At 43.1% G+C, this 27,630-nt stretch overlaps 1 protein-coding gene across 1 annotated transcript in view; it reads right to left on the reverse strand.

The window, feature by feature from the left end:
- Nucleotides 1-27,630, reverse strand: part of LOC100272218 (insulin receptor 2) — a 120,854-nt gene that overhangs the window by 17,198 nt on the left and 76,026 nt on the right. The window contains exons 3-10 of the mRNA XM_021599800.2: nt 15,338-15,662; nt 12,740-12,879; nt 12,383-12,530; nt 9,790-10,004; nt 9,369-9,495; nt 8,282-8,532; nt 7,888-8,055; nt 7,486-7,684 (exon numbers count right to left, since the gene is read on the reverse strand). Coding sequence (XP_021455475.1) covers nt 7,486-7,684; nt 7,888-8,055; nt 8,282-8,532; nt 9,369-9,495; nt 9,790-10,004; nt 12,383-12,530; nt 12,740-12,879; nt 15,338-15,662 — 1,573 coding nt within the window. The remainder of the gene's footprint in view (nt 1-7,485; nt 7,685-7,887; nt 8,056-8,281; nt 8,533-9,368; nt 9,496-9,789; nt 10,005-12,382; nt 12,531-12,739; nt 12,880-15,337; nt 15,663-27,630) is intronic.

Consider the following 27,630-nt stretch of genomic DNA (forward strand, 5'->3'; position numbering starts at 1 on the left):
TATTGGATGTTCTTATAGGTAGTTTAGTATTGCCAGCCTAATCAAGGGAGTTGATGGGATTGAAGTCATAAACAGCGCCGTGTGTCAAGCATTGCTAAAAGCTGCTCGCAAACACAGTAAAGTGCTGTTTGAATTCATTCTTACGAGCCTGCTGCTGCCTACCAACGCTCAGTTGCTTTATCAAATATCAAATCAGACTTCATTATAATAAACACAGAAATACGAGCCTTTGGTCGTCAATATGGTCAAATCTGGAAACTATAATTTTGAAAACAAAAAGTATATTTTTTCAGTGAAATACGTAACCATTGCGTATTTTGTCGAACGGGTGGCAACCCTAAGTCTAAATATTGCTGTTACATTGCACAACCTTCAATGTTATGTCGTAATTATGTAAAAGTCTGGACAATTAAACACGGTCTTTGTTAGGAAGAAACAGGTCGTGACGAGCCAGGCGGCCCAAACTGGTGCGTATACCATGACTCTGCTTGCCTTGAACGCAAGAGAAGTGACACAATTTCCTTGTTAATATTGCCTGCTAACATGCATTTATTTGAACTAAATATGCAGGTTTAAAAAAAATCAATACACAGAAGTATATTTTAAGAAAGGCATTAATGTTCATGGTTAGGTACATTTGTGCAACGAATGTGCTTTTTTCACGAATGCGCTTTTGTTAAACCCTCAACCGTTTGGCGAAGTTGAATCAGGTTGTGATTCAATGATAAATTAACAGGCACCGCATTGACTAAATGCAACAGAGGACAAGCTAGTTAACCTAGTAATATCATCAACCATGTGTAGTTAACTAGTGATTATGTGAAGATTGATTGTTTTTTTATAAGATAAGTTAAATGCTAGCTAGCAACTTACTTGGCTCATTGCAGCCACAAGGTCCTCTTGACACTGCTTTCACGTAACAGGTGGTCAAGCCTGTTTCCTCATGGATTGCAATGTTTTCGGCCAAAATCAGTGTCCAAAAAGGCAGATTACCAATTGTTATGAAAACTTGAAATCGGCCATGCCAATTAATCGGTCGACCTCTAGTCTGAACCTCTAGTCTGAACTCCTTGTTCACTAGGCTGTCACTGTTGTCGTGTCTTTGGCTATGCCGGATTAAGTGATATGACATGCTATTCTATAAAATCCTTTCTCTGTAATTAATATTACCTGATTAGCTCAATCATGTAAATGTAATTAACTAGAAAGTCGGGGAACCACGAAATAATATTTATAGAGAAGTCATCTTCCGAATAAACTCTAGTAATATTTTACATCAATAGCAGTCAATATTAATCGTCACCTTAATTCAGTCTCATCTGAAAGTTGTAAATTCTTGGTTATCTTCACGAACCCTGGCTAACAAGTTGAATCAGCAATACAAAATTGGGTTTGATTATTTATTTACTAAATACCTAACTAATCACACAGAATTACATATACACAGAATGAATCATACCTTGCGTACGGAACAGATATGACAGCTGGTTACTCAAAAGAAAAGGGGGCTGGGTTTGAGTGAAGGAGCGGGATGACTTGAGGAACAAAGGGAGAAGCCATGCTATCGTAAATAATGTATCTTATTCATTCTAAATTACCGGCCATTTGGAAAAGGAAAATGCAATAAATATTTACTCCGAGCTGCGCTTCGGTAGGTTGGTGGTAGATGGAAGGCCGTGTTGCCCAACCGAGTCCTTTGTCCTTTGAAGAATGTCTCTGGTGGTAAATTGGATACGTTGTAGTGTCGGCGTTGGTTGGTAGATGGGATACTCTGTCGTTTTTAGAGTTTTTAGCTGCTGTTGCTAACTCAACGGCTAGGAGGTATCACTTCTGTAGTGAATAAGAGTTCAAAGTTCATACCATTCGCAACCAAAGCTAACGCTGAGGTTGGCTTTGTTCTGTAGTTATTATCTGAACCCTTCTGACATCGGATCGTCATCCTAATGTACCCGGAACAGCAAGTTATTTGCCCTTTTAACGTAAAGGCTGCAGGCCTCGCGTACTTGGAACAGGAGGTTACATTTTATATAGTGGAGGGAGAAGGGTGTGTTTTCATAGTATTATAACCCATGTCCTTCACAGTGGCGGGCTGATTGAGCAGAGCCCTAACCTTATGAAAACCCCAAACTCTCATTTGGAAGCTAAAATTACATTTAATCTTTTCACCAATAATTTTATACTCAAACATTTAAATTGTACAACAATTCCATGTGAATCTGATAACTACAATGTATAGACTTTCCACTGTAGAGTTTATGTCATCCTATCATTGATGAGAATGTCTCAGATGACAACCGAACTGACATCATATTCATTAAGTACCAATGTACTTAAGTAACATTCATTAAGTACCAACGCATATGCTCAACTGGATTACCAAAAAATATGGTTAATTTCCCCCCCACCTTCTGATGTTCCCAGAATCTCTATGTTAACCAAGGGTTTTTCAAATGTCACATCCGTAGGGTAGAGAGAGGAAAAAGGCGGGGAGAGGTATTTATGACTGTCATAAACCTACCCCCAGGCCAGCGTCACTGTTGTGTCTGAATTCCATGTTCACTAGGCTGCCATTGTTGTGTTTCTAAACTCCTTGTGCATTAGGCTGGCACTGTTGTGTCTGAACTCCTTGTTCAAAAGGCTGTCATGCACACACACACCACACAAAGGGTCGGGGCTAGCCGGATGGCACGCTAGTACACACACACACCGACTGTATACTCCGGGGACAAACAAAGGGAGAGCAGGGCCCCTGCCTGTGAGGCTGTGCTGTAAGGAGCACAGTGTTCCTGTAACCATGTGAATAACAGCTACAGGGACACTCTCAGTCAGGGCCCAGACACCCTAACCAGCTGCTAGACTACAGCTAGCCCAGGCCAGTCTAGCAGTAGGCATATTTACCCTCATCCATACAGAAACACACAGATTAATTGATTTATAACATCTATCCGCTTATGAACTGGGAGCTAAATCAGAACAGCCAAGGCCGGACACCGTCGTTTGAAACGGTGGCAATGCGGAAGAGACCGACTCAGATACTGGATTTGCTTGGTGATTTCCTATGCCACGCCTCAGCAACTATTATACAAATGCCTTCCTATGGTTGAAATGTGAGGGTGTGTGTATGTCACAGTGTGTGTGTGTGTGTCAGCCCAGGGGCCTCATGTCAGTCAACGGTGCATTTGAAAGCCAGCTCTGCTTGCTATTCCACCTGCCAAAGAGACTTTGGTGCCGTCAAAACATTACGCTATACGGACTCTCTTCTCACATGTTCCTGGAATCGCAATAAAAGGGGAATGGAAACGCATAGGCTTTCACTAATTATCACGCTTGGGTTGAGCAGGCATTTCATTTGTCACACAGAGAGAGACATTGCCATTTTCCCAGTTTTCTGCCAAGGCTAGATAACACTGCTAGGCGTGAAATAACCCCCCCCCCCCCCCCCCCCCCCATGAATTAGTGCTTCAAATTATGCATACCACCACTGACGCAGAGCTGCTGGCTGTTGTGCTCTGATTGACTGACAAGTTGAGGGGGCCTAGGCATTAACTAATCACATGGGGACTAACTGTCATCAGACTCCATCATCCACTCCCCTCATGTTCATTTAATAGACTTCTTAGGCGTGTAGGAGGTAGCCATCAATTACTTTCAGGGTTCCCTGAGTTCTGGGGTAATATCTGAGGTATATAGCTAACTGTTGTTTCTTACGCCAACATCTCACTGTGATGGAACTACTGTTCTCATACCTGATCTCACACACTTTGTTGTGGAGGTAACTCGGCTATAATCATACCTGGTCTCAAATACTTAATTATGAAGGTACTTTAGTTATGCCATAATACCTGATCTCAAACACTTTGTTATGAAGGTAGTAGTTGAAGTCGAAAGATTGGATACACCTTAGCCAAATACATTTGAACTCAGTTTTTCACATATCCTAGTAAAAAAATCCCTGTCTTAGGTCAGTTTAGATCACCCGATTATTGTAAGAATGTGAAATAGTAGAGATAATGATTTACTTCAGCTTTTATTTCTTCATCACATTCCCAGGGGGTCAGAAGTTTACATACTCAATTAGTATTTGGTAAAATTGCCTTTAAATTGTTTATCTTGGATCAAACGTTTCGAGTAGCTTTCCACAAGCTTGGGTGAATGTTGGCCCATTGCTCCTGACAGAGCTGGTGTAACTAAGTCAGGTTTCTAGGCCTCCATGCTCGCACACACTTCTTCAATTCTGCCCACAACATTTCTAATGGATTGAAGCCAGGGCTTTGTGATGGCCACTTCAATACCTTGACCTTGTTGTCCTTAAGCCATTTCGCCACAACTTGGGAAGTATGCTTGGCGTCATTGTCCATTTGGAAGATCCATTTGCAATCAAGCTTTAACTTCCTAACTGAGGGCTTGAGATGTTGCTTCAATATATTCACATAATATTCCATCTCATGATGCCATCTATTTTGTGAAGTGCACCAGTCCCTCCTGCAGCAAGGCACCCCCACAACATGATGCTGCCACCCCCTTGCGTCACGGTTGGGATGGTGTTCTTCGGCTTGTAAGCCTCCCCCTTTTCCTCTAAACATAACGAGTGTCATTATGGCCAAACAGTTCTATGGAGGACATTTCTCCAAAAAGTACAATCTTTGTCCCCATGTGCAGTTGCAGACCGTAGTCTGGCTTTTTTATGGCGGTTTTGGAGCAGTGGCTTCTTCCTTGCTGATATAGGACTCGTTTTAGAGTACATAGATACTTTTGTACCCGTTACCTCCAGCATCTTCACAAGGTCCTTTGCTGTTGTTCTGGGATTGATTTGCACTTTTCGCACCAAAGTACGTTCATCTCTAGGAGACAGAACGCGTCTCCTTCCTGAGCGGTATGAAGGCCATGGTGTTTAAACTTGCGTACTATTGTTTGTACAGATGAACGTGGTACCTTTAGGCATTTAGAAATTTCTCCCAAGGATGAACTAGACTTGTGGAGGTCTATAATTTCTTTCTGAGGTCTTGGCTGATTTCTTTTGATTTTGCCATGATGTCAAGCAAAGAGGCACTGAGTTTGAAGTTAGGCCTTGAAATACATCCATAGGCACACCTCCAATTGACTCAAATTATGTCAATTAGCCTATCCGAAGCTTCTAAAGCCATGATTTTCTGGAATTTTACAAGCTGTTTAAAGGCAGTCAACTTAGTGTATATAGACTTCTGACCCACTGGAATTGTGATACAGTGATATAAGTGAAATAATCTGTAAATGTCTGTAAACAATTTTTGGAAAAATTACTTGTGTCATGCACAAAGTAGATGTCTTAACCTTTCTAGGGCAGGCATTCCGCTAGCGGAACCCCTCCACAACATTCCGCTGAAAAGGCAGCGCGTGAAATTCTAAAATATTTAGGAATATGTAACTTTCACACATTAACAAGTCCAATACAGCAAATTAAAGAAACGTCTTGTTAATCTACCCAACGTGTCAGATTTCAAAAATGCTTTACAGCGAAAGCACAACATATGATTGTTAGGTCATTGCCAAGTCAAAAAAACACAGCCATTTTTCCAGCCAAAGAGAGTCACAAAAAGCAGAAATAGATAAAATTAATCACTAACCTTTGATATTCTTCATCAGATGACACTCATTGGACAACATGTTACACAACACATGTATGTTTTGTTCGATAATGTGCATATCTATATCTAAAAATTTCAGTTTACATTGGAGCAATACGTGCAGTAATGTTTTGATTCCAAAACATCTGGTGATTTTGCAGAAATACTCATAATAAACATTGACTAAAGAAAGATACAACCGTTATTCACAGAATTAAAGATAGACTTCTCCTTAATGCAACCGCTGTGTCAGATTTCAAAAAAACTTTACGGAAAAAGCATCATCTGAGAACGGCACTCAGAATCCAAAACAGCCAGAGGAACATCCGCCATTGTGGAGTCAACAGAAGTTAGAAATTACACCATACATATTCACTTATCTTTGATGATCTTCATCAGAAGGCACTCCCAGGAATCCCAGTTCAACAATAAATGACTGATTTGTTCCATCAAGTCCATCATTTATGTCCAAATAGCCACTTATTGTTAGCGTGCATATATTAGCATCTGGGACAGAGTAGGAGGCAGTTCACTCTGGGCACGCTATTCATCCAAAAGTGACTCCAACCGAAGTGTATGTAAACTTCCGACTTAAACTGTAGTTACGCTATCCAGTGTTTGTAGCAGTTGGGGGGGGGGGGGGGGGGGGGGTGGGGTCTGAGAAGCTCTGTTCTGGTGACTTTTTAAAAGGACATTCTACTCCAAAATGAGGTCAAATAAAAGTATGCTGACACCTTTTAAAATTTAATTTCCAATTTCAGAAACGAGCCCAATAACACATTCATAAAATTATTTGTTACAATTATTTAACATATTGGGCCATGTATATAGCCTATGCATTGTCCATATTATGAGGTATGCTATTAGCAATAAACATTATCACCTGTAGCCCAACTGATGTAGCAAAGCGCAAATAAATAGGCTGAAGAATGGGGTTACCCATTGGGGTTACCTATTGGGTTTAATCATTAGCCAGATCCCAAATATATTCTTTTAACTAGTTTCTATCCTATAGATGCATTTTATGTCCCATAAAACATGCATAAACACAGTGAATAATAATATAGGCCTACCTGTTAGGGTAACTGCCAACTGAGGCTAGAACAGTCTCTGCCTGTAATTCTCACAGAAACTTAATCACAATTTTTACTCCCCTGGTTGCCACGTCTCTAGCTCAACTAAAACTAGTATCTGTCTCATCACAATTTTTTTTAAGTCAATCCATTTTAATTATTGTTGAGGTAGTGTACCCCAAGCTACCCTAAAATGGAATGGTGTTACATTTAGCCCCACTCTCCCCTATGCACTCACTGCTAATTGTGGAGCGGTAACGTGTTTCACCATGCCGCTGCTAAAAATTCTGGGTTAAAAAAATGGTGCAGTTTGCACATATTTAGGAGTTTATAAATAAATAAAGTAGGAATGGAGAGCTGGGATCCCTTCTTTTTAACAATGGCCACTGTTGGGTTGTAATTTGAAATTCTTGCTACAGCAGAAGTTAATGGTTTTTCACTCTGTCAGGACCTAACTCCATTAAAACTGCTGTTTTCACGATTGTCAATATGCATGTTTCCCACCCTATGGCACTAGTAACTTGAAATGCACCAAGAGAGGAATATTTTTCTCACAAAGAACACGCAACAACAAGCCCATTAGGTAAATAGATAAACTATTCTACTATGGTGTTATCAGATTTTTCTATGAATTACTTGTTTTGTTTGCAGAGGAAAAGTAAATGTGGGCTGTTATAGCATCTTCAAAGTGAGACTCAGCAGAAATATTTGTTCACGTTCCATATTTTTTGTTGTTGTGGCGGCAATGATTTTGCCATGGCACAGCGCCACAGCAAAGTGAGTGCAGCGGTAATACTGTGCTATCATACCTGACTTTAAACACTTCATTGTGGATGTAGTTTTCGAAGGCCTTGCGGTACTCAGACTCCTCAGCCTCCTTCTTGAGCTGGGTGTCTGTTTTGGGGCAGGCACAGCAGCGGTTCCCTGGCCCAGACTCGTCTGTCTGGTTCCACTTTTGCTCCTCGTCAGTGTCCAGATGGGTAGGCACCCGCGACGGCAGCTTCATTCCTGCACACAGACAGAGAGAGAGAGAGATGGTTAGAATCCCAAACGTCACACATCCCAACTGAATCCCACACGCAAAATAGTGGACCCTGAAACCCCCTTTTCAATGGTCAACAGACTATGAGATCATTTGATATGATTGATCAACCTTTTCGTAACTATAATATGAAGTAAACCTCTGAATAATTAACAATCCTGTGTCTCACCCTTTTGACAGTAGTCAAACTTGTAGAGGTCGCTGTCCTCGGGCTGCTGCTGACAGAACACCAGGTAGTGAGTGATGTTGCCATTGGCGTCTGTGGGGGGCTTCCACTTCAGGATGATCTGAGAGGACGAGTTGGATGATGAGATGGGGTCCAGCGGCACCGACGGCTCTAAAACACAACATGGTTAAAGTAGGGTTGGTCGTCATACTAGCGGGTTGGGACCTATTGGTGGATCGCCGCTAGTTTCTCTAGACTTTGGTTAACAGCAAAAGACAAATTACTTGAGTTAAAGCTTGCTAGCTAGAGACACTGTTTTATGTATTTGTTGGGCCACAAGATTTGAGATGTAGTAGAGTAGAATGTTGTAAGGAACGGAGGATTGTTTGTGACTCACTGGTGGCATTGGTGCGGACGTAGATGATCTCACTCTTGGCCCCGAGGACCTGGTGTTCATCTGAGGCGGAGAGCTGGGTCTTGACCATGATGGCGTACTGGGTATAGGGTTTCATAGTATGGATGAGGTAGCCAGGCTCTCCCTGCTCCTTCCCCTCCGAGGCCCGGGGTGGAGGGTCTATGTCAGCTATCACCCAGCTGTTAGAGCCACACGCATCCTGGCCATCAAACTCTGTCACATTCTTATAGGGCCTGGATAAGGAAGGGGACAGAGACACACACAAATACTCAATAGTAGAAATATACCCTAAGCCAAGTCAAACTACGTATTTTAGCGTCTGGAAGGGCGGGACACACACACACACACATTACTACGTTCTTGGGAAGAGACTTGGATTCAAAACGATGACAGGAGAGTGGCCTAATTACGCTCATCCAGAAGTAGAAAGTGGCAGCTACCATTCATAGTCGATACAGCCCACTACTAGCCCCTTCTTAAATAAAGAAGAATCATTCAATGCTAGAGCTACAGTAGGACCCATCACATTCTTATACTGTAGGAGATGAGCAAGAGACTAATTCAATATTCACATATTCAGGACACCTATTCACATGGTGTGGTATAAGCTTTCTGAAGAGTAATGCAAAGAGAAGAGAATAGCCATTTACTCACACTGTACACCACATGCTGATCGATGCTTCTAAAACAGCATGTTTTATTCAGAAAAAGACACCTGTTCTGTGATACAGCTAAGAAGTATATACTGTGTTGGGAGCTTAAATAATGACACGGTATGTCCGTCTTACAATACTGCTTACCGGCATGTCCATCACACAGTACTTCTACCTCTTTCTGAATGTATTTGTGTTTATTCTTAATTCATATGTGTTCATGTTTTTCTACCTACAATACCCTTGCCATAGACTAGCGTCTGCTCCAGGGGTGTCTATCAAGCTGCCTCACCTTACAGAAACAGATGACAGGTTCCTTCCCTGTGGGCCATTCTGGCTCAGACAAGGGTACTAATTTACTTTCAGTACAGTACACCTCTAGGTATTTATGTATTAATGTATTGCTTCCTACTTACGCCTCTTTGTAGAGGACCATGAAGCCTAGTAGGTCTCTGAAGTCAGGCGGCCAGAAGGGTTCCCACTTGATGAGGATCTTGTCTGACTGCGTGCGCACCGTGGTGAACTTCAGGACCTGGTTCTCACCTGGAGACCAACAACAGAGACAGACAGACATCAGCCAAGGGTTTTGGTATATTGCACTTGTGATTTCATGAAAATGAAATATTTGTAGTAATTTAATTTGAATTTGGCGCTCTGCAATTCAGCGGATGTTGACAAAAATGATCCCGCTAAAGGGATCGGTGCGCCAAGAAGTTAATAGTCAACGTTAACTGTAAGTAACCTTTGACTAATAGCGTCTACTACATATATTATTTTTAGCGTCTACTACATATTAATAGTATTATATTTTTTGTCTAAAGTGTTGTCTGGTCTTACAGGAGGCCTGGTCTCCATTGGTCCTGCCGGCGATTTCATTCTTGATGTCTCTCCCCTTGGTGCCCGTCACCTCCTCCATCTTGCGAATCTCAGACATGCACAGCTTGGCGTTGTGAAGGAAGAACATGCGCCCCTGAAGGATGGTCAGGTTGTGTTTGTTCCAGTCCCACAGCTGACGCAGGTTCTGGTTGTCAAGCGCGTAGAACGAGTAGTTCCTGAAAGGGTACACATAGAGAGCGGTTGCGAAAATGAACAAACTGGTCAGTCTGTAAGACCTAAGGAAAATCTGATATGGCAGTAGAAATAAATAAAAAATATACAGTGCCTTGCGAAAGTATTCGGCCCCCTTGAACTTTGCGACCTTTTGCCACATTTCAGGCTTCAAACATAAAGATATAAAACTGTATTTTTTTGTGAAGAATCAACAACAAGTGGGACACAATCATGAAGTGGAACAACATTTATTGGATATTTCAAACTGTTTTAACAAATCAAAAACTGAAAAATTGGGCGTGCAAAATGATTCAGCCCCCTTAAGTTAATACTTTGTAGCGCCACCTTTTGCTGCGATTACAGCTGTAAGTCGCTTGGTGTATGTCTCTATCAGTTTTGCACATCGAGAGACTGACATTTTTTCCCATTCCTCCTTGCAAAACAGCTCGAGCTCAGTGAGGTTGGATGGAGAGCATTTGTGAACAGCAGTTTTCAGTTCTTTCCACAGATTCTCGATTGGATTCAGGTCTGGACTTTGATTTGGCCATTCTAACACCTGGATATGTTTATTTTTGAACCATTCCATTGTAGATTTTGCTTTATGTTTTGGATCATTGTCTTGTTGGAAGACAAATCTCCGTCCCAGTCTCAGGTCTTTTGCAGACTCCATCAGGTTTTCTTCCAGAATGGTGCTGTATTTGGCTCCATCCATCTTCCCATCAATTTTAACCATCTTCCCTGTCCCTGCTGAAGAAAAGCAGGCCCAAACCATGATGCTGCCACCACCATGTTTGACAGTGGGGATGGTGTGTTCAGCTGTGTTGCTTTTACGCCAAACATAACTTTTTGCATTGTTGCCAAAAAGTTCAATTTTGGTTTCATCTGACCAGAGCACCTTCTTCCACATGTTTGGTGTGTCTCCCAGGTGGCTTGTGGAAAACTTTAAACAACACTTTTTATGGATATCTTTAAGAAATGGCTTTCTTCTTGCCACTCTTCCATAAAGGCCAGATTTGTGCAATATACGACTGATTGTTGTCCTATGGACAGAGTCTCCCACCTCAGCTGTAGATCTCTGCAGTTCATCCAGAGTGATCATGGGCCTCTTGGCTGCATCTCTGATCAGTCTTCTCCTTGTATGAGCTGAAAGTTTAGAGGGACGGCCAGGTCTTGGTAGATTTGCAGTGGTCTGATACTCCTTCCATTTCAATCAGATTTTCTTCCAGAATGGTCCTGTATTTGGCTCCATCCATCTTCCCATCAATTTTAACCATCTTCCCTGTCCCTGCTGAAGAAAAGCAGGCCCAAACCATGATGCTGCCACCACCATGTTTGACAGTGGGGATGTTGTGTTCAGCTGTGTTGCTTTTACGCCAAACATAACGTTTTGCATTGTTGCCAAAAAGTTCAATTTTGGTTTCATCTGACCAGAGCACCTTCTTCCACATGTTTGGTGTGTCTCCCAGGTGGCTTGTGGCAAACTTTAAACAACACTTTTTATGGATATCTTTAAGAAATGGCTTTCTTCTTGCCACTCTTCCATAAAGGCCAGATTTGTGCAATATACGACTGATTGTTGTCCTATGGACAGAGTCTCCCACCTCAGCTGCAGTTCATCCAGAGTGATCATGGGCCTCTTGGCTGCATCTCTGATCAGTCTTCTCCTTGTATGAGCTGAAAGTTTGGAGGGACGGCCAGGTCTTGGTAGATTTGCAGTGGTCTGATACTCCTTCCATTTCAATATTATCGCTTGCACAGTGCTCCTTGGGATGTTTAAAGCTTGGGAAATCTTTTTGTATCCAAATCCGGCTTTAAACTTCTTCACAACAGTATCTCGGACCTGCCTGGTGTGTTCCTTGTTCTTCATGATGCTCTCTGCGCTTTTAACGGACCTCTGAGACTATCACAGTGCAGGTGCATTTATACGGAGACTTGATTACACACAGGTGGATTGTATTTATCATCATTAGTCATTTAGGTCAACATTGGATCATTCAGAGATCCTCACTGAACATCTGGAGAGAGTTTGCTGCACTGAAAGTAAAGGGGCTGAATAATTTTGCACGCCCAATTTTTCAGTTTTTGATTTGTTAAAAAAGTTTGAAATATCCAATAAATGTCGTTCCACTTCATGATTGTGTCCCACTTGTTGTTGATTCTTCACAAAAAAATACAGTTTTATATCTTTATGTTTGAAGCCTGAAATGTGGCAAAAGGTTGCAAAGTTCAAGGGGGCCGAATACTTTCGCAAGGCACTGTATATAATAATCTGCACACTGTTCTATGCTCCCAAGTACTGTTTTAATTTGGACAATGTTCCAACCGAAAAATCTGAAATGGTACCCTTTTCCCTATATAGTGCCCACTACCCGAGACCTACCCATCTTGGGTCAGCGTCTCTCCACGGATGATGTGTAGCTTGCGGAGGAAGGAGAGAGAGACAAGGGCATAGGCTCTCTTGATGGTCAGGTAGCCTGTTATCTCCTCCAGCTGACCCAGGTTAGCCTCCAGCTCTGCTGCTATGTTGTCTGATGGAGAGAGGGGAAACAGACAGTCAGTTCACATTGGTAGTGGGTCTGTGAGTTCCAATTACTTTCAATGTAAAGCCTTTTGAGCACCTGACAAAAAATCACTAAGAGAGTCTGTTAAGTGACTATATAATATACTAGGTAGGCGAGGATTGGTGGGAAGGGGTAGATGAGGGGGTATTGAAGTGGTAGGTGTATACTGTACTCACTCCCTCCACGGATCTTGATGATCAGGCTGCCGTTGAGCACGGTGCATCCTCTCAGAGCCTGGGCTGCTGTCACAGAGTCCACTGTCTTCAGCCCTGTACACATCTTAGGACACAGCCCCGCACACGGGGTACAGTTCAACCTGCAGAGAGAAAGACCCACACAGACACTGGTTATGGTCCACTGCCACACACTCTTAACACATGGTGTCACCTCACAACAAGCTAGCTGATAAGGACATAAGGACACAACCCCAAGAGGCACTGATTGTGCTTACAGCCCCACTGCACTACTCAGGAGGTGAACAACGTCCCCAGAACACAAACACTTTCTCCTGTCTACCTCTATATCACCATATACCAGTGGTCACCAATCGGTCGATCACGGCATTCCTAGTCAATCACCAAACATTTCTGTAAAAAGAAAACAGACGATAAAGCCTTGCGTTCTTATTTTTTCATTCGTTTTGTGCTGTTGGTGGTAAGTGCACTTGATTCAGCAGCCCTAGCACCGGGAAGGCAAAGTGTTTCCATTTTTAACCATTTCATGTGTCTTTTAGGTAGAACTCTGCCTACCCGGAAAGCCCAGAGAGCAAATCAAGTGCACCTCTCGGCCTACCATTGGCCAATCAGATAGCTCAAATCACAGTGTCTGCAATGTTTCCTTGGGCCATAGACTGTAAAAAGAAGCCTTATGCACAGCAAAGCCATAAGTTGGTGTCCTGCAGCCGATGACGCCTTCTGTATACTGAAGATTCTACGCTGCCCTTTGTGGTGGAGGTGGACGCTTCAGAAGTGGGCACGGGGGCCGTCCTGTCCCAACGTCAAGGTAACCCACAGACATTTGTATCCATGTGCATACTACAACAACAGAAAAACGGTCTCCTGCAGAAAGGGACTATGACGTCAGTGACCGGGAGCTCTTGGCGGTGAAGTTGGCATTAGAGGAGTGGGGAGACTTGCTGGAGGCCGCCAAGGAAGCATTTCTCTTCCTCATCGACCATCGGAACCTGGAGTACATACGGACAGCGAGGGGGCTGAACAAGCGCCAAGCAAGGTGGGCCCCATTCTTCACTAGACCTTGTCATATAGGCCAGGTTCAAAGAACATCAAAGTCGATGCCCTGTCCTGTTTCGATTATCTTCATGTTTCTTATTATTAAACTCATCTTCTGCACCCGCTTCCTGACACCCTGTGTATATGTTATAGAAATGTATCAATATTTATCTTTACAAATTTGCTATGACATTGCCTATGAATATATGAACAACTTTGGATTTCACCCCCGTCTCATAATCAAATGGTTTAGACCGTTTGAATGTTTTGATGACTTGGAGTGAGCTTCTCTTCTTCAAGGTCTCCTGCTTGGGCCATACTGTGTGGGTTGCAAAAGTGACTGATGTCCTCATTATGAAAGTATATACTTTACCCGGTATATCTAAAAATGACAACTGATTGTTTCAAGCAAAACTACCAAAACTATTGCTGATGTTGAACCTGAACAATCGAAATGAAATCGAATGTATAGCCAGATGAGTTGTCTCCGGGGGTAGTTTAGGCTTCATTTATTCCGGTAAAACACCATTTTCAACAGGGCATTTGATAAAAATAACCTAGCAAATTACATTGGTTGTCACTCAACTAATAAAGCCTATTATTGTGCAACTCATTATACAAACATTTTGAATGCTGAAGGTTACCTGCAGATGTGCCAGGTCAGGAATAAGCCTAACTCTTGTTGGTCAGTGTGTGAAGCTGCGCAGTGTGCACATTTTGTCTAGGCTACTAATATTGAATGCAGAACGACTTGTAGATCAATGACTCAACACAATTACATGCTAAGTTCAACACAGAAGGAGAGGACTCAGTATTATCCCACAGGTATAGTAAAACCCCATTTTCTCCCTAATTTCGTGGTATCCAATTCGTAGTTACAGTCTTGTCCCATCGCTGCAACTCCCCTACGGACTCGGGAGAAGCGAAGGTCGAGAGCCATGCATCCTCCGAAACACGACCCTGCCAAGCCACACTGCTTCTTGACACACTACTCGCTTAACCCGTTAGCCAGCCACACCAATATGTCGGAGGAAACACTGTCAGCTGAACACTGAAACACTGTCAGCTTACAGGCACACGGCTCGCCACAAGAAGTCACTAAAGCGCGATGGGACAAGGAAATCCCAGCCAGTCAAATCCTCCTTTAACTCAGACAACACCGGGCAAATTGTGCGACACCTCATGGGTCTCCCGGTCACGGCCAGCTGTGACCGGGAGACTGTAGTGACACCTTACCCTGCTGTGCCACTCGGGAGGCCGGGAAGATATAGTAAATTGAGCAAAAACATTTTGAACTGGCAATTCGTAACGTTTGGACCGATTTCCTGACCGATACATTCTACAATTGGATGGGTTTTGAGTCCCGCCAACCGATGTACTCATATCTCAAACATGTAAACAGGGGACCGATGTACTCATATCTCAAACATGTAAACAGGAGACTGATGTACTCATATCTCAAACATGTAAACAGGGGACTGATGCGTGTTGGTGAATCGTTAAACCCCTAGTAAACGGCTGTCATGTTATAGATCTAAGACTTACGCGGTAGAGTTGATGGTGGTGTACCCTGAGGGGCACTCTGGGATGCAGGCTTTGTTGTGGATGACGTACTCATGGCAGTCGCTGGTCTTTCCATTCTTGCACTGGTTGTGGAGGTCCTGGCAGAAGGAGAGAGAGACGCAGCGCCAGCCCTTGAAGATGTAGTATCCCTGGGGACAGTGGTCCACACAGGTGTCCTGGTGCTGGAGGTTCTGGCAGGCCACACAGCTGCTGGCTTTGCCTGCCTCCAAGCAGCCTCCCAGGCACTGGTCGTGGCAGCAGTGGCCGTGCTGGGTACAGGCCCGATGCTTACAGGTGGAGGGACACACTGTGGAGGGAGAATGAGTGGGGGAGGGAGAGCGAGAGGGATGATGGTTAGAGTTCAAACTCAATACAGGGGGCTGTCTGAATTCAGTCTTGAATCGGCTCAGACTGTAGATATCACTAACATCTGGATCAAATATATTACCCGGTCTCCCTGAGTAAAAAGCATCCCCCCAAATGAGTTGACTCACACCCAAATGATTGCAGAGGTGCTGACTAACGGAGAGTAAACTGCGTCAAAAGAAAGTCACACTATATATAATTGAAGTCAGAAGTTTACATACACCTTAGCAAAATATATTTAAAAACTCAGTTTTTCACAATTCCTGACATTTAATCCTAGTAAAAATTCCCCATCCTAGGTCAGTTAGGATAAACAGTTTATTTTAAGAATGTGAAATGTCAGAATAATAGTAGAGAGAATGATTTATTTCAGCTTTTATTTCTTTCATCACATTCCCAATGGGTCAGAAGTTTACATACACTCATTAAGTATTTGGTAGCATTGCCTTTAAATTTCTTAACTTGGGTCAAACGTTTTGGGTTTCCACAAGCCTCCCACAATAATTTGGGTGAATTTTGGCCCATTCCTCCTGACAGAGCTGGTGTAACTGAGTCAGGTTTGTAGGCCTCCTTGCTCACATATGCTTTTTCAGTTCTGCCCACAAAATTTCTAGGGGATTGAGGTCAGGGCTTTGTGATGGCCACTCCAATACCTTGACTTGGTTGTCCTTAAGCCATTTTGCCACAATTTTGGAAGTATGCTTAGGGTCATTGTCCATTTGGAAGACTTATTTGCAACCAAGCTTTGTGAAGTGCACCAGTCCCTCCTGCAGAAAAGCAGCCCCAGAAAATGATGCTGCCACCCCCGTGTTTCACGGTTGGGATGGTGTTCTTCGGCTTGCAAGCCTCCCCCTTTTCCTCTAAACATAACGAGTGTCATTATGGCCAAACAGATCTATGGAGGACATTTCTCCAAAAAGTGCGATCTTTGTCCCCATGTGCAGTTGCAAACCGTAGTCTGGCGTTTTTTATGGCGGTTTTGGAGCAGTGGCTTCTTCCTTGCTGAGCGGCCTTTGAGGTTATGTCAATATAGGGCTCGTTTTACTGTGGATATAGATATTTTTGTACCTGTTTCCTACAGCGTCTTCACAAGGCCCTTTGCTGTTGTTCAAACAGTTTTAGAAAGGTCAGAGTGTTTTCTATCCAATACTAATAATAATATGCATATATTGGCATCTGGGACAGAGTAGCAGGCAGTTTACTCTGGGCACCTTATTCATCAGAGCTTCTCAATACTGCCCCCGTCACCAAGCAGTTAACAGAAGCTTCTAAAGCCATGACATAATTTTCTGGAATTTTCCAAGCTGTTTAAAAGGCACAGTCAACTTAGTGTATGTAAACTTCTGACCCACTGGAATTGTGACACAGTGAATTGTAAGTGAAATAATCTGTCTGTAAACAATTGTTGGAAAAATTACTTGTGTCATGCACAAAGTAGATGTCCTAACCGACTTGCCAAAAATATAGTTGGTGGTTGAAAAACAAGTTTTAATAACTCCAACCTAAGTGTTTGTAAACTTCCGACTTGAACTGTATATGGGAATTTCCACCGAAAAGGCCCCAACATGAGCACTAACATGTGAAGTTCATAGGAGCATTCCAAATTGGGTGTGTCATGAAAGCTAAGAGTATATTTTTGGGAAATGAAGGCATAGATAACATTTTCAACCATTTTCCATGTTAGAAACTTGGCATCAGTAAAGGATTTGATTTCTGGATAAATGGGTCCTCTCGAAAAAGTCAAGGTATTAGAAAAAAATCAAAACACAATATTGACGTAAAGAACGCTGCCAACTAATATCAACACTAGATTTAGTTTGAGAATTTGTTTGCCTTCTGTAAATTTAAGAAATACTGCCTTGTAATTTCGTTACCAAAAACACACATATAGATTTTATATATTCTCTCGCTCGCGAGGGAGGATAATGAAAGTTCACAGAAGTAACACGTAAAGGTAGATCAAATAGTTAGTGATTTTACTGATAAAGTTTGAATCACTTAAATTATAAACAAACTCATTATTCCATTACCAACCTGTAACGGAACAATAAACAAATCTGTAACGGAATTACTCCAACTGAATTGGCCACAATGGGAAATCATAATAGTCACAAACTACAGTTGGGTTATCTGCTACTGTCCTCCCACTCCGCATACTGTTATGTTCAGCTCATAAATGTTTTCTTTGTCTTTCTGTTGTCTGGTGGTCAAACCAAGAGTTAAAACAGCCCGTCTGAACAACCCCTCCCCCTTGCTCGCTCTTTCTCCAGTTAAATGTCACCGCTCCCAACTCTTACTGACACCAACGAATGAGCCCCGTTTCTTTCCATTTATTGTGGCCAGCATCGTCACCCACTGAGCACCGACCTACACCGGACGTCGAAAGTAGTTGAAATTTGGTCAGTCCACCCTGGCCTTGATGATACCGTCCACAGGTGGACCGGACTGGACCACATCTAAACCGATCGTAGAAGTATGTTTCAACAGTTTGGATAGCACAGTACAGTAGATTACAGTAAAATACAATACAGTACAGTGAGTACAGTACAGTAGAGTATAGTATAGTACAGTACATTGTACTGTACTATACTGAATTATACTGCACATAACTCTACCCTACTCTGCTGTATTGCACTGCACTGTACTCTACTGTGCAGTGCTGCCTTACGCTGTGTTGTCCAAACTTGTGAAACATGAGAATGACATTCATATCCATAATTATGCATTTCGGTGTAGTATAGATCAGGGACTCATTATGTCATTCCGTTATCATAATGCCTTTACCGGGTGTAAATGCACTTCACTTACTGTAGTTCAATAATAGCTGACATCCAATTATTTCTTCGTCTTTGAATCTGAATTCGGAGCAGATATTGAAGTTATTTAAAAAAAAAAAAAAACATGATCGCATAAAAACATGGTGATTTTACTGTCTTTCCGGTACCAAAGTTCGCAACTGCACAATTCCACTAAATTCATTTTTGTAAAATCTTCAGTGAAAATTGTTAAGCGTGGTTCTTGTGCATAGTGTTGTATGGTTAGCTAAACTTTTACACTATTGCAGTGTTTACCTCAGCCATACAGCTGATCTCACTCCTACTATCGGAACAATACAGCTCTTCTAACCAACAATAGCTAGAAACCGAAAGTGTGGAATTTGTGTCAGTTACATTTAATTTATTCCGGGGGGAAACCACCCATGGATCTCTCCAGACAGCCTTCCCAAAGTCCAGGGTGGATCACCTCTGAGCCAGAATATCTCTTTGCTGTGTTTCTAGGTAACGCTGGGGGGGATATAGGCAGACAGCGGTTAGGATCTGGGTCCCGGTCCAGGCTGGGCTCCCGGTACCGGTAACCGGAGAGGGCCCAGCAGCACTGCTGGGAGTCCCCTGCTCCCTGTGCTGACACCGGCCCGCCATGGAGACAGACATCCCAGACGGAACAATGTGAGGGGATTTGAGAGGCTGCTGTATAAAAGCTGTGTGTCTGACCCACGTGTTTGGCAAGCAGGAGAGACATGAGCTGCCTGGGTCCAACTCAAACAACCACAGCATTCTTTTACAACAGAATGGAAGTGGGCGGGGTGGGGACAAAACCCAAAAATGGAGAAGGAGGAGAAAATAAGAGGCAGTGCTGAGGAGGGAGGTTAGAGGTTTCTGACTCTGGGATCCAGGCTCTCGATCCAGGCTCTGGGGTGGAAAATTTAGGGTCCTGTATGGCTGCCTGCTAGCCAGTGCCCTCTGGAGGGAGGGAGACTCAAACGCACCCTGACCGTTACCACACCACGGGCTAACAGAAGGAAGTAACTGGCAAATGAGGAGGAGAGGAAGCTGCTGTCATCTGTTCTGTTGTAACTATTACTAATTCTGCTATTTTTTTACAGGTCTGTTTGTTTACTACTACTACAGTGTGTCTGATTAAGTGAACAGTGCATGTCAGTGCCCCTATGTTATATGAGAGAGTCCAATGGATGGAGAGAGTTGAAGGAGCTTAAGTGTGTATTTGATCAGCAGCATTAAAGTGAGGGGCCTGAAAGAGGGGACGAAAAGCATAATGTACCACCCCACCATAAGCCTAAAACAGTCACAATACATTTGGACCGCTCCTAGGCCATCGCCACACAAAGGACATCCACATTCCTGCTTCTCATTGAGCTGGTCTGGCTTGAACAAAGCTAGGCTGGACTGGGAAGTGGTATAGGCCTGGTCTGAGCTGGGATGGGGTTGGGGCTGGACAGGTCTAAAGTTTTGCAGATGAGAAATCCAGCTGTCTGGCCTGACAGAGGCCCAGAGAAAACCACCACACCACAGAGAGTATCTCACTCTCTCCCAGTTGCATATAGCACCTGCCTGGTGGGATGACCCCTTTCTAACAACAACCTAGTTCACAGTCAGAGCTCCCTGGTCCCCGGCCATGGTAAAAAAAATAACCCACCGCAGCCTCATCTGGGCTCAGACACTACACAACCAGTCCATAAACAGTGTCAAAACAACCTGCATCACAACTTCCACATATCTAAACATGGAAGCAGGACTTTCAGCTCTCCGCTAGTTACACAACTTAAAGATCCTTTGCTTTAGGTTTTCTTCACGAGGGAGTCAGACAGTAAACATACCACTTTACTCCACAAAGTTCATCCTGACTGACTATATCCCCCTCCTATTTATTCTACTAATGCCCATTACTTTAACAAAGTGATACACAACAACATTACCTGTGGCTCAGGTCTGGTCCAGTCACCACAACAACCACAATAACACATGGTTATCTGCACACGTTCAGATTCGCCTAACCCATGTCTTCAAACAGAAATTCAAACAGAAGCTTAATTCCAGTGATACAATACAGTGGTGATGTCAGGGAAAGTATGACTCTACACAAAAGCTAGCAGTCATTTGTGGCTAGATCATTGTAAAACCGCAACTGAAACTGTGGAAAAAGTCACTTTTCAAACAGTTGTCTCGTGACGACCTTATTGTTTAAAAAAAGTGACGAGGCATACGTGCGTGCGTTCCAGTGTGGGGCTATCTGGAGCCGCTGTAAGCATGGTGTGAGGACACATTAAGACAGACATCAGGTTGGGAGTCATCATCTCTTCCTCCTCAGGGCAAGACGACACACACACACACACACACACACACACACACAATTCTGAAATATCTGCTGCTGTGCTCACCCTAGCGGAAAATGTTACAGGCCTGCAAACACACTTATTTTTTGGGAAGGGTGATGATGCTGACTGAGCTCACTATTCCTCAACAGTTGAGAGGAAAAAAACTATTGGGAAAGGAGAAGAATTAAACCTTCGAGGGTTGACACGACGGTGAGGACATCACACGCTTACTACCAGCAGAATAACAAGGACGGACCTTCTGCCTCTCAGCGAGGAGGCAGGGGCAGGCCTCCTCACTGCCTGTCTGAAATGAGAGGACGGGAGAGGGAGGGGGCTGGAGAAGAGGTAATGTGAGATCTGAGGGGTGGGAAGGTGAAAGTTGGGGAGCAGGCTGGCTGAAGGAAATTAAAGAGGGATAGATGGGCAAGCGAAGGACGGAGGTCAAAAACACGAGGGAGAAAAACTGAAATCTGAAACACCTATGGCTTTATCCAACATTGGAGCCTACCGTCTCTGCGATCAGAGCCATTTTCTTTGTTTTTCTTCACACTGAGCAGAGAACACACACACACACACACACACAAATGCAACATACATCCCATGTGTCTCTCTGTGCTGCTGCGTACATGCTGTGACCACGGCATGCTGTGTGTTGGCAATCAGATTCCTGATCTCCCAGGAAGAGTACATGCCGGAGTACAGCTCCCACCCAGATCCGCCCTCACCCTTAACCAATGTGTTTGCTGGCCGTGGAACGCAGCCATTCAATGGCCCCCTCCATGTCAGGGAGGAGAGCTGCCCAGGGTTAACCCTTCGATAGACAGAACAGACAGAGGCACACTGGGAGAATACGTGAGGCCACCACTCGCTGCCTAGGAGGCGCTCCCTCCTCTCTCGTTCTCCTGCTCCCTCTCTCTAAGCCCTTTTAACCCCAGGCCTGCTCAGAGCCTACTACTAGCTAGCACAATGCTAATACTGCAACTAACACTGCCCCGCAACATTCCTATTCTGGCCAAACACAGCCTGTTCATTCATTCCCCTCCTCAATCTCTCTCCATCATTTCTGTGTGTGAAAGATGTGCGTGTGTCTCTTTCACACACACACAAATCAGAAACAGATGCTTACACCCATCCGCAACGCCCTAGCAAAACCTACTTGACGGTAACAGTGCTCACTGAGCACCAACCTATCCACATCGACAGGACAGCAGTGGAGAAGGTGGAAAGTTAAGTTCCTCGGTGTACACATCACTGACAAACTGAAATGTTCCACCCACACAGACAGTGTGGCGAAGAAGCGCAACAGCGACTTTTCAACCTCAGGAGGCTGAAGAAACTTGGCTTGTCACCTAAAAATCGCAAACTTTTACAGATGCACAATTGAGAGCATCCTGTCGGGCTGCATCACGCCTGGTACGGCGACTGCATTGCCCATAACCGCAGGGCTCTTTAGAGGATGGTGCGGTCTGCACAACGCACCACCGGGGGCAAAGTACCTGCGCTCCATGACACCTACAGCAGTCGATGTCACAGGAAGGCCAAAAAGATAATCATAGACAACAACCACCCGAGCCACTGCCTGTTCACCCCACTACCACCCAGAAGGCGAGGTCAGTACAGGTCCATCAAAGCTTGGACTGAGTAACTGAAAAATAGATTCTATCTCAAGGCCATCAGACAGACATCAGACAAACAGCAATCACTAACGCACAGTGAGACTGCTGCCTACATACAGACTTGAAATCATAGGCCACTTCAATAATGCCACTTTAATAATGTTTACATATCTTGCATTACTCATCTCATATGTATATACTGTATTTTATACCATTATTGCATCTTGCCAATGCCGCTCGGTCATTGCTCATCCATACATTTATATGTACATATTCTTATTCCATTCCTTTACTTAAGATGTGTGTATTAGGTAGTAGAGGTTGACCGATTATATCAGGGACGATTTAAAGTTTTCATAACAAACGGTAATCTGCATTTTTGGATGCCAATTATGCCCGATTACATTGCACTCCACGAGGAGACTGCGTGGCAGGCTGACCACGAGTGCAGCAAGGAGCCATGATAAGTTTAATGCTAGCTAGCAACTTATCTTATAAAAAACAAAATCAATCAATCTTAACATAATCACAAGTTAACTACACATGGTTGATGATATTACTAGTTTAACTAGCTTCTCCTGCGTTGCAAATAATCAATGCCTGACTGAGGGGTGGTCTGAGACACAGAATAGGTGAACGGATGAATTCTGCATGTGTGGTTCCCACTGTGAAGCATGGAGATGACACAGTCTGTGATTTATTTAGAATTCAAGGCACACTTAACCAGCATGGCTACCACAGCATTCTGCAGCAACACACCATTCCCATCGGGTTTGCGATGAGTGGGACTATCATTTGTTTTACAGTAGGACAATGACCCAAAACACACCTCCAGGCTGTGTAAGGGCTATTTAACCAAGACGGAGAGTGATGGAGTGCTGCATCAGATGACCTGGCCTCCACAATCACCCAACCTCAAATTGAGATGGTTTGGAATGTTGGACTGCAGAGTGAAGGAAAAGCAACCAACAAGTTATCAGCATATGCGGGAACTCCTTCAAGAATGTTGGAAAAGAATTCCACGTGAAGCTGGTTGAGGGAATGCCAAGAGTGTGCAAAGCTGTCATTAAGGCAAAGGGTTTGAAGAATCTAAAATTAAATTATTTGAAACTTTTTTTTAAACACTTTTTTGGTTACTACCTGATTCCATATGTGTTATTTCATAGATGTGATGTAGTCACTATTATTCTACAATGTAGAAAATAGTAAAAATAAAGTAAAACCCTTGAATGAGTAGGTGTGTCCAAACTTTTGTCTGGTACTGCATATTAAGATGGGCTCTTTCCAGAACAGCTACCTTGTCCTTGAACCTCAGCAACTTGGCCACTATTGTCCTGGGCATGTCACCTGGGCCGGTGGTGGGTTTTCCAGTCCTGTGGGCACGCTCCACCTGAATCTTCCTGTGGTCCATCTTCAGTTCACAGAGATTATTTCCCTCACTTTGTCCTCAGACTCCGTCCAGGTCTCAAGTGGAGATTCTGCAATTCCGTCCACAACCATGTTGTTCCACCGGGATTGTCCCTCGAGATAATGAAGAATAAATCGGACTGTTATCATGGATTCACACACAAAACTCATGTCCTCTCTCAAAGACTTACATATTGCTGTAATCTTGTCCTTCTCCTGTTCTTCAGGTTGTGGACCTCTCTGGTCATGTCGTCCATTCTTTTATTAGTTGAATCCATCAGTATTTGGACAAAACACTTGAAGCTATTTTCTTGTTGTTGAAACAACTACTTGTAGAACTATTTTTGTTTGCTTAAAAGATCCTTCACCTATGATAGACACACACCACTGTCCTCAACGGTACTCCCGCCGGATTTGGTCTTTGTCAGGGCAGCTAGCAACGTAGGCTACGCTGTTATTTCTCGCACATTCAGACAGGGCAAGTCACAGGGAAGACTGAAAACGACAAACAGCAGGGATCTAGACAGTCACAAACCCGAGACAATCCACGGTCCAAGCCACAAAGGCTAACTACGCCACGGGCCGCGTTCAAGCTCTCACGAAAGTAGGCTAGCTGCTACGCCAAATAGCTCCTCAGATCCGGCCTTGGTCAGCAGGATCACTGGACAGAGAGTAGCAGTCCCAACAATTTATTCCAACTTTGTTGCGAGAGCCAAACAAAAAAAACTGGTAATTTGGCTAGTGTTGAATGAATGCCGACTCCACTCCCAAAAGTAGTAGGTCAAGCTGGGTAATGTTATATTTACAGTGCCTTCAGAGAGTATTCACACCCCTTTAACTTCTCCCACATTTTGTTATGTTATAGCCTGATTTTTTAGTCACTGGCCCACACACAATACCCATAAAGTCAAAGTGGAATTACATTTTTAGGAATGTTTACAAATAAATAAAACATTTAAAGCTGAAACGTCTTGAGTCAATAAGCATTCAACAACTTTTTTATGGCAAGCCTAAATAAGTTTAGGATGAAAAAGTTGCTTAACCTCTCTGAGCACGGAACCCGGGTAGCGGGCTGAAATCCCACAACATACGGTGATCGCTACATAAATAGTCATATTAAACATTAATGGAAATACAAGTGTCTCACATGTATCGAAAGCCTAGAATCTTGCTAATCCAACTGCGTTGTCAGATTTAAAAAAGGATTTACTGTGATAGAATAGGATGCAATTATCTGAGGATAGAGCCCCATAAAAAACAACAATTTCAACCAGCACAGGCGTTACAAAATCAAACTGCATTAAAAGAAATAGTTTACCTTTGACGATCTTCGTCTGTTTGCAATCGCAATGCTCATCGTTACACAATGAATGATATTTTGTTTGATAAAATCCGTTTTTATAGCCTAACACGAAACATTTTGTGAACCGCTTGTGTCGTGAATTCCATCTCATTCCATTTTTGACGACACATTCCAGGTAAATAACCCACACAGAACGTGACTTTTCCAGTCATGTTTGGTTTCATTGCAATCAACTGGTTTGTTTGTAACACAACCCTTGTTTGTAACACAACCAAACCTGATGGGCCATTTCGCGGGACGTATTGACTGAAAGAAACCGTTTTGAAGACAACAAGTAATGACATCACTGTGCAATTGATTGACTGTATTTTAACCCAATGACCACTGATCGTCTTGAAATCTAGCTGGGTAGATAGCCAATGAGCTGAGGTAAACGGAAATTGATTTTTTTTTCTCATTTTGAGAAAAACCCTGCTGACCCTGCTGGTCATCTATGAACGTTTGAAAATCTCGGCCATGTTCTGTTATAATCTCCACCCGGCACAGCCAGAAGAGGACTGGCCACCCCTCATAGCCTGGTTCCTCTCTAGGTTTCTTCCTAGGTTTTGGCCTTTCTAGGGAGTTTTTCCTAGCCACCGTGCTTCTACACCTGCATTGCTTGCTGTTTGGGGTTTTAGGCTGGGTTTCTGTACAGCACTTTGAGATATTAGCTGATGTACGAAGGGCTATATAAATACATTTGATTTGATAGAGCACTGAGGGTCTTCCAAATATTGAAAGTGTGTAAATAGTTACCCATGTTATTTTGTAAATGTATATTTTTTTTTTGGGGGGGGGGTACATTGGGCTACTTGTGTGGGACACCTGGGTGACTTCATGATAAATGTCATGTCGCACACTCATTTTGAAAGTTTTCATTCTGAAACTTATTTAGTTATATATATATATATAACTTATATTTTTCACTGAAATTGTCCCCATCATCCTATCTGAATGTTTGTTTTATCTTGTTCATTTTAAAGATGATAAAAATTGTATTATCTAAACCAGATCTATTGTGTTATATTCACCTACATTCAATTCACATTTACACAAACTTCAGAGTGTTTTCTTTCAAATGGTACCAAGAATATGCATATCCTTGCTTCTGGGCCAGAGCTACAGGCAGTTAGATTTGGGTATGTCTTCAGGCGGAAATTGAAAAAAGTAGGGGGGTAGCTTTAACAAGTCACATAATACGTTGCATGGCCTCAAGCAATAATCGTGTTTAACATGATTTTTTTTACGACTACCCAATCTCTGTACCCCATACATACAATTATCTGTAAGGTCCCTCAGTCGAGCAGTGAATTTCAAACAGATTCAACCACAAAGACAAGGGAGGTTTTCCAATGCATCGCAATGAAGGGCACCTATTGGTAGCTGGGTAAAACATAAAAAGCTGTTTGAGCATGGTGAAGTTTTTAATTACACTTTGGATGGTGTATCAATACACCCAGTCACTACAAAGACACAGGTGTCCTTTCTAACTCAGTTGCCGGAGAGGAAGGAACTCGCTCATGGATTTTACCAGGAGGCCAATGGTGACCTTAAAACAGTTACAGAGTTTAACTTCTTGGTGACAGGGGGCAGTATTTTCACGCCCGGATGAAATGCATGCCCAAAATCAACTGCCTGCTAATCATCCCCAGACGATAAGATATGCATAGTATTAGTAGATTTGGATAGAAAACACTCTGAAGTTTCTAAAACTGTTTGAATCATGTCTGTGAGTATAACAGAAATTATTTACCAGGCGAAACCCCGAGGACAAACCATTCAGATTTTTTTGTTTTTGAGGTCACTCTTTTCAATGGGCTTTCATTGGGAATCCAGATTTCTAAGGGACCTTCTTGCAGTTCATATCGTTTCCACTGGATGTCAACAGTCTTTAGAAATTGGTTGAGGTTATTCCTTTGTATAATGAAGAAGTATGGCCATCTTGAACGAGGGTCACTTGAAGTGTACTGTTAGATAGAGGCGCATGACCACAAAGCATGCTTCAGTTTGTTTTCTTCCTGTATTGAACACAGATCATCCAGTCTTCAATTGTATCGATTATTTACATAAAAAAATACCTAAAGTTGTATTACAAAAGTAGAATGTTGAAATGTTTTGTAGTCACTTCAAGCCTATCAACTCCCGAGATTAGGCTGGTGTAACGATGTGATGTGAAATGGCTAGCTAGTTAGTGTTTCAAACGTCACTCGCTCTGAGACTTGGAGTAGTTGTTCCCCTTGCTCTGCATGGGTAACGCTGCTTCGAGGGTGGCTGTTGTCGTTGTGTTCCTGGTTCGAGCCCAGGTAGGAGTGAGGAGAGGGATGGAAGCTATACTGTTACACTGGCAATACTATAGTGCCTATAAGAACATCCAATATTCAAAGGTATATGAAATACAAATGGGATAGAGAGAAATAGTCCTATAATTCCT

The sequence above is a fragment of the Oncorhynchus mykiss genome, chromosome 30 (genome assembly GCF_013265735.2).
Source record: "Oncorhynchus mykiss isolate Arlee chromosome 30, USDA_OmykA_1.1, whole genome shotgun sequence".
NCBI lineage: Eukaryota > Metazoa > Chordata > Actinopteri > Salmoniformes > Salmonidae > Oncorhynchus > Oncorhynchus mykiss.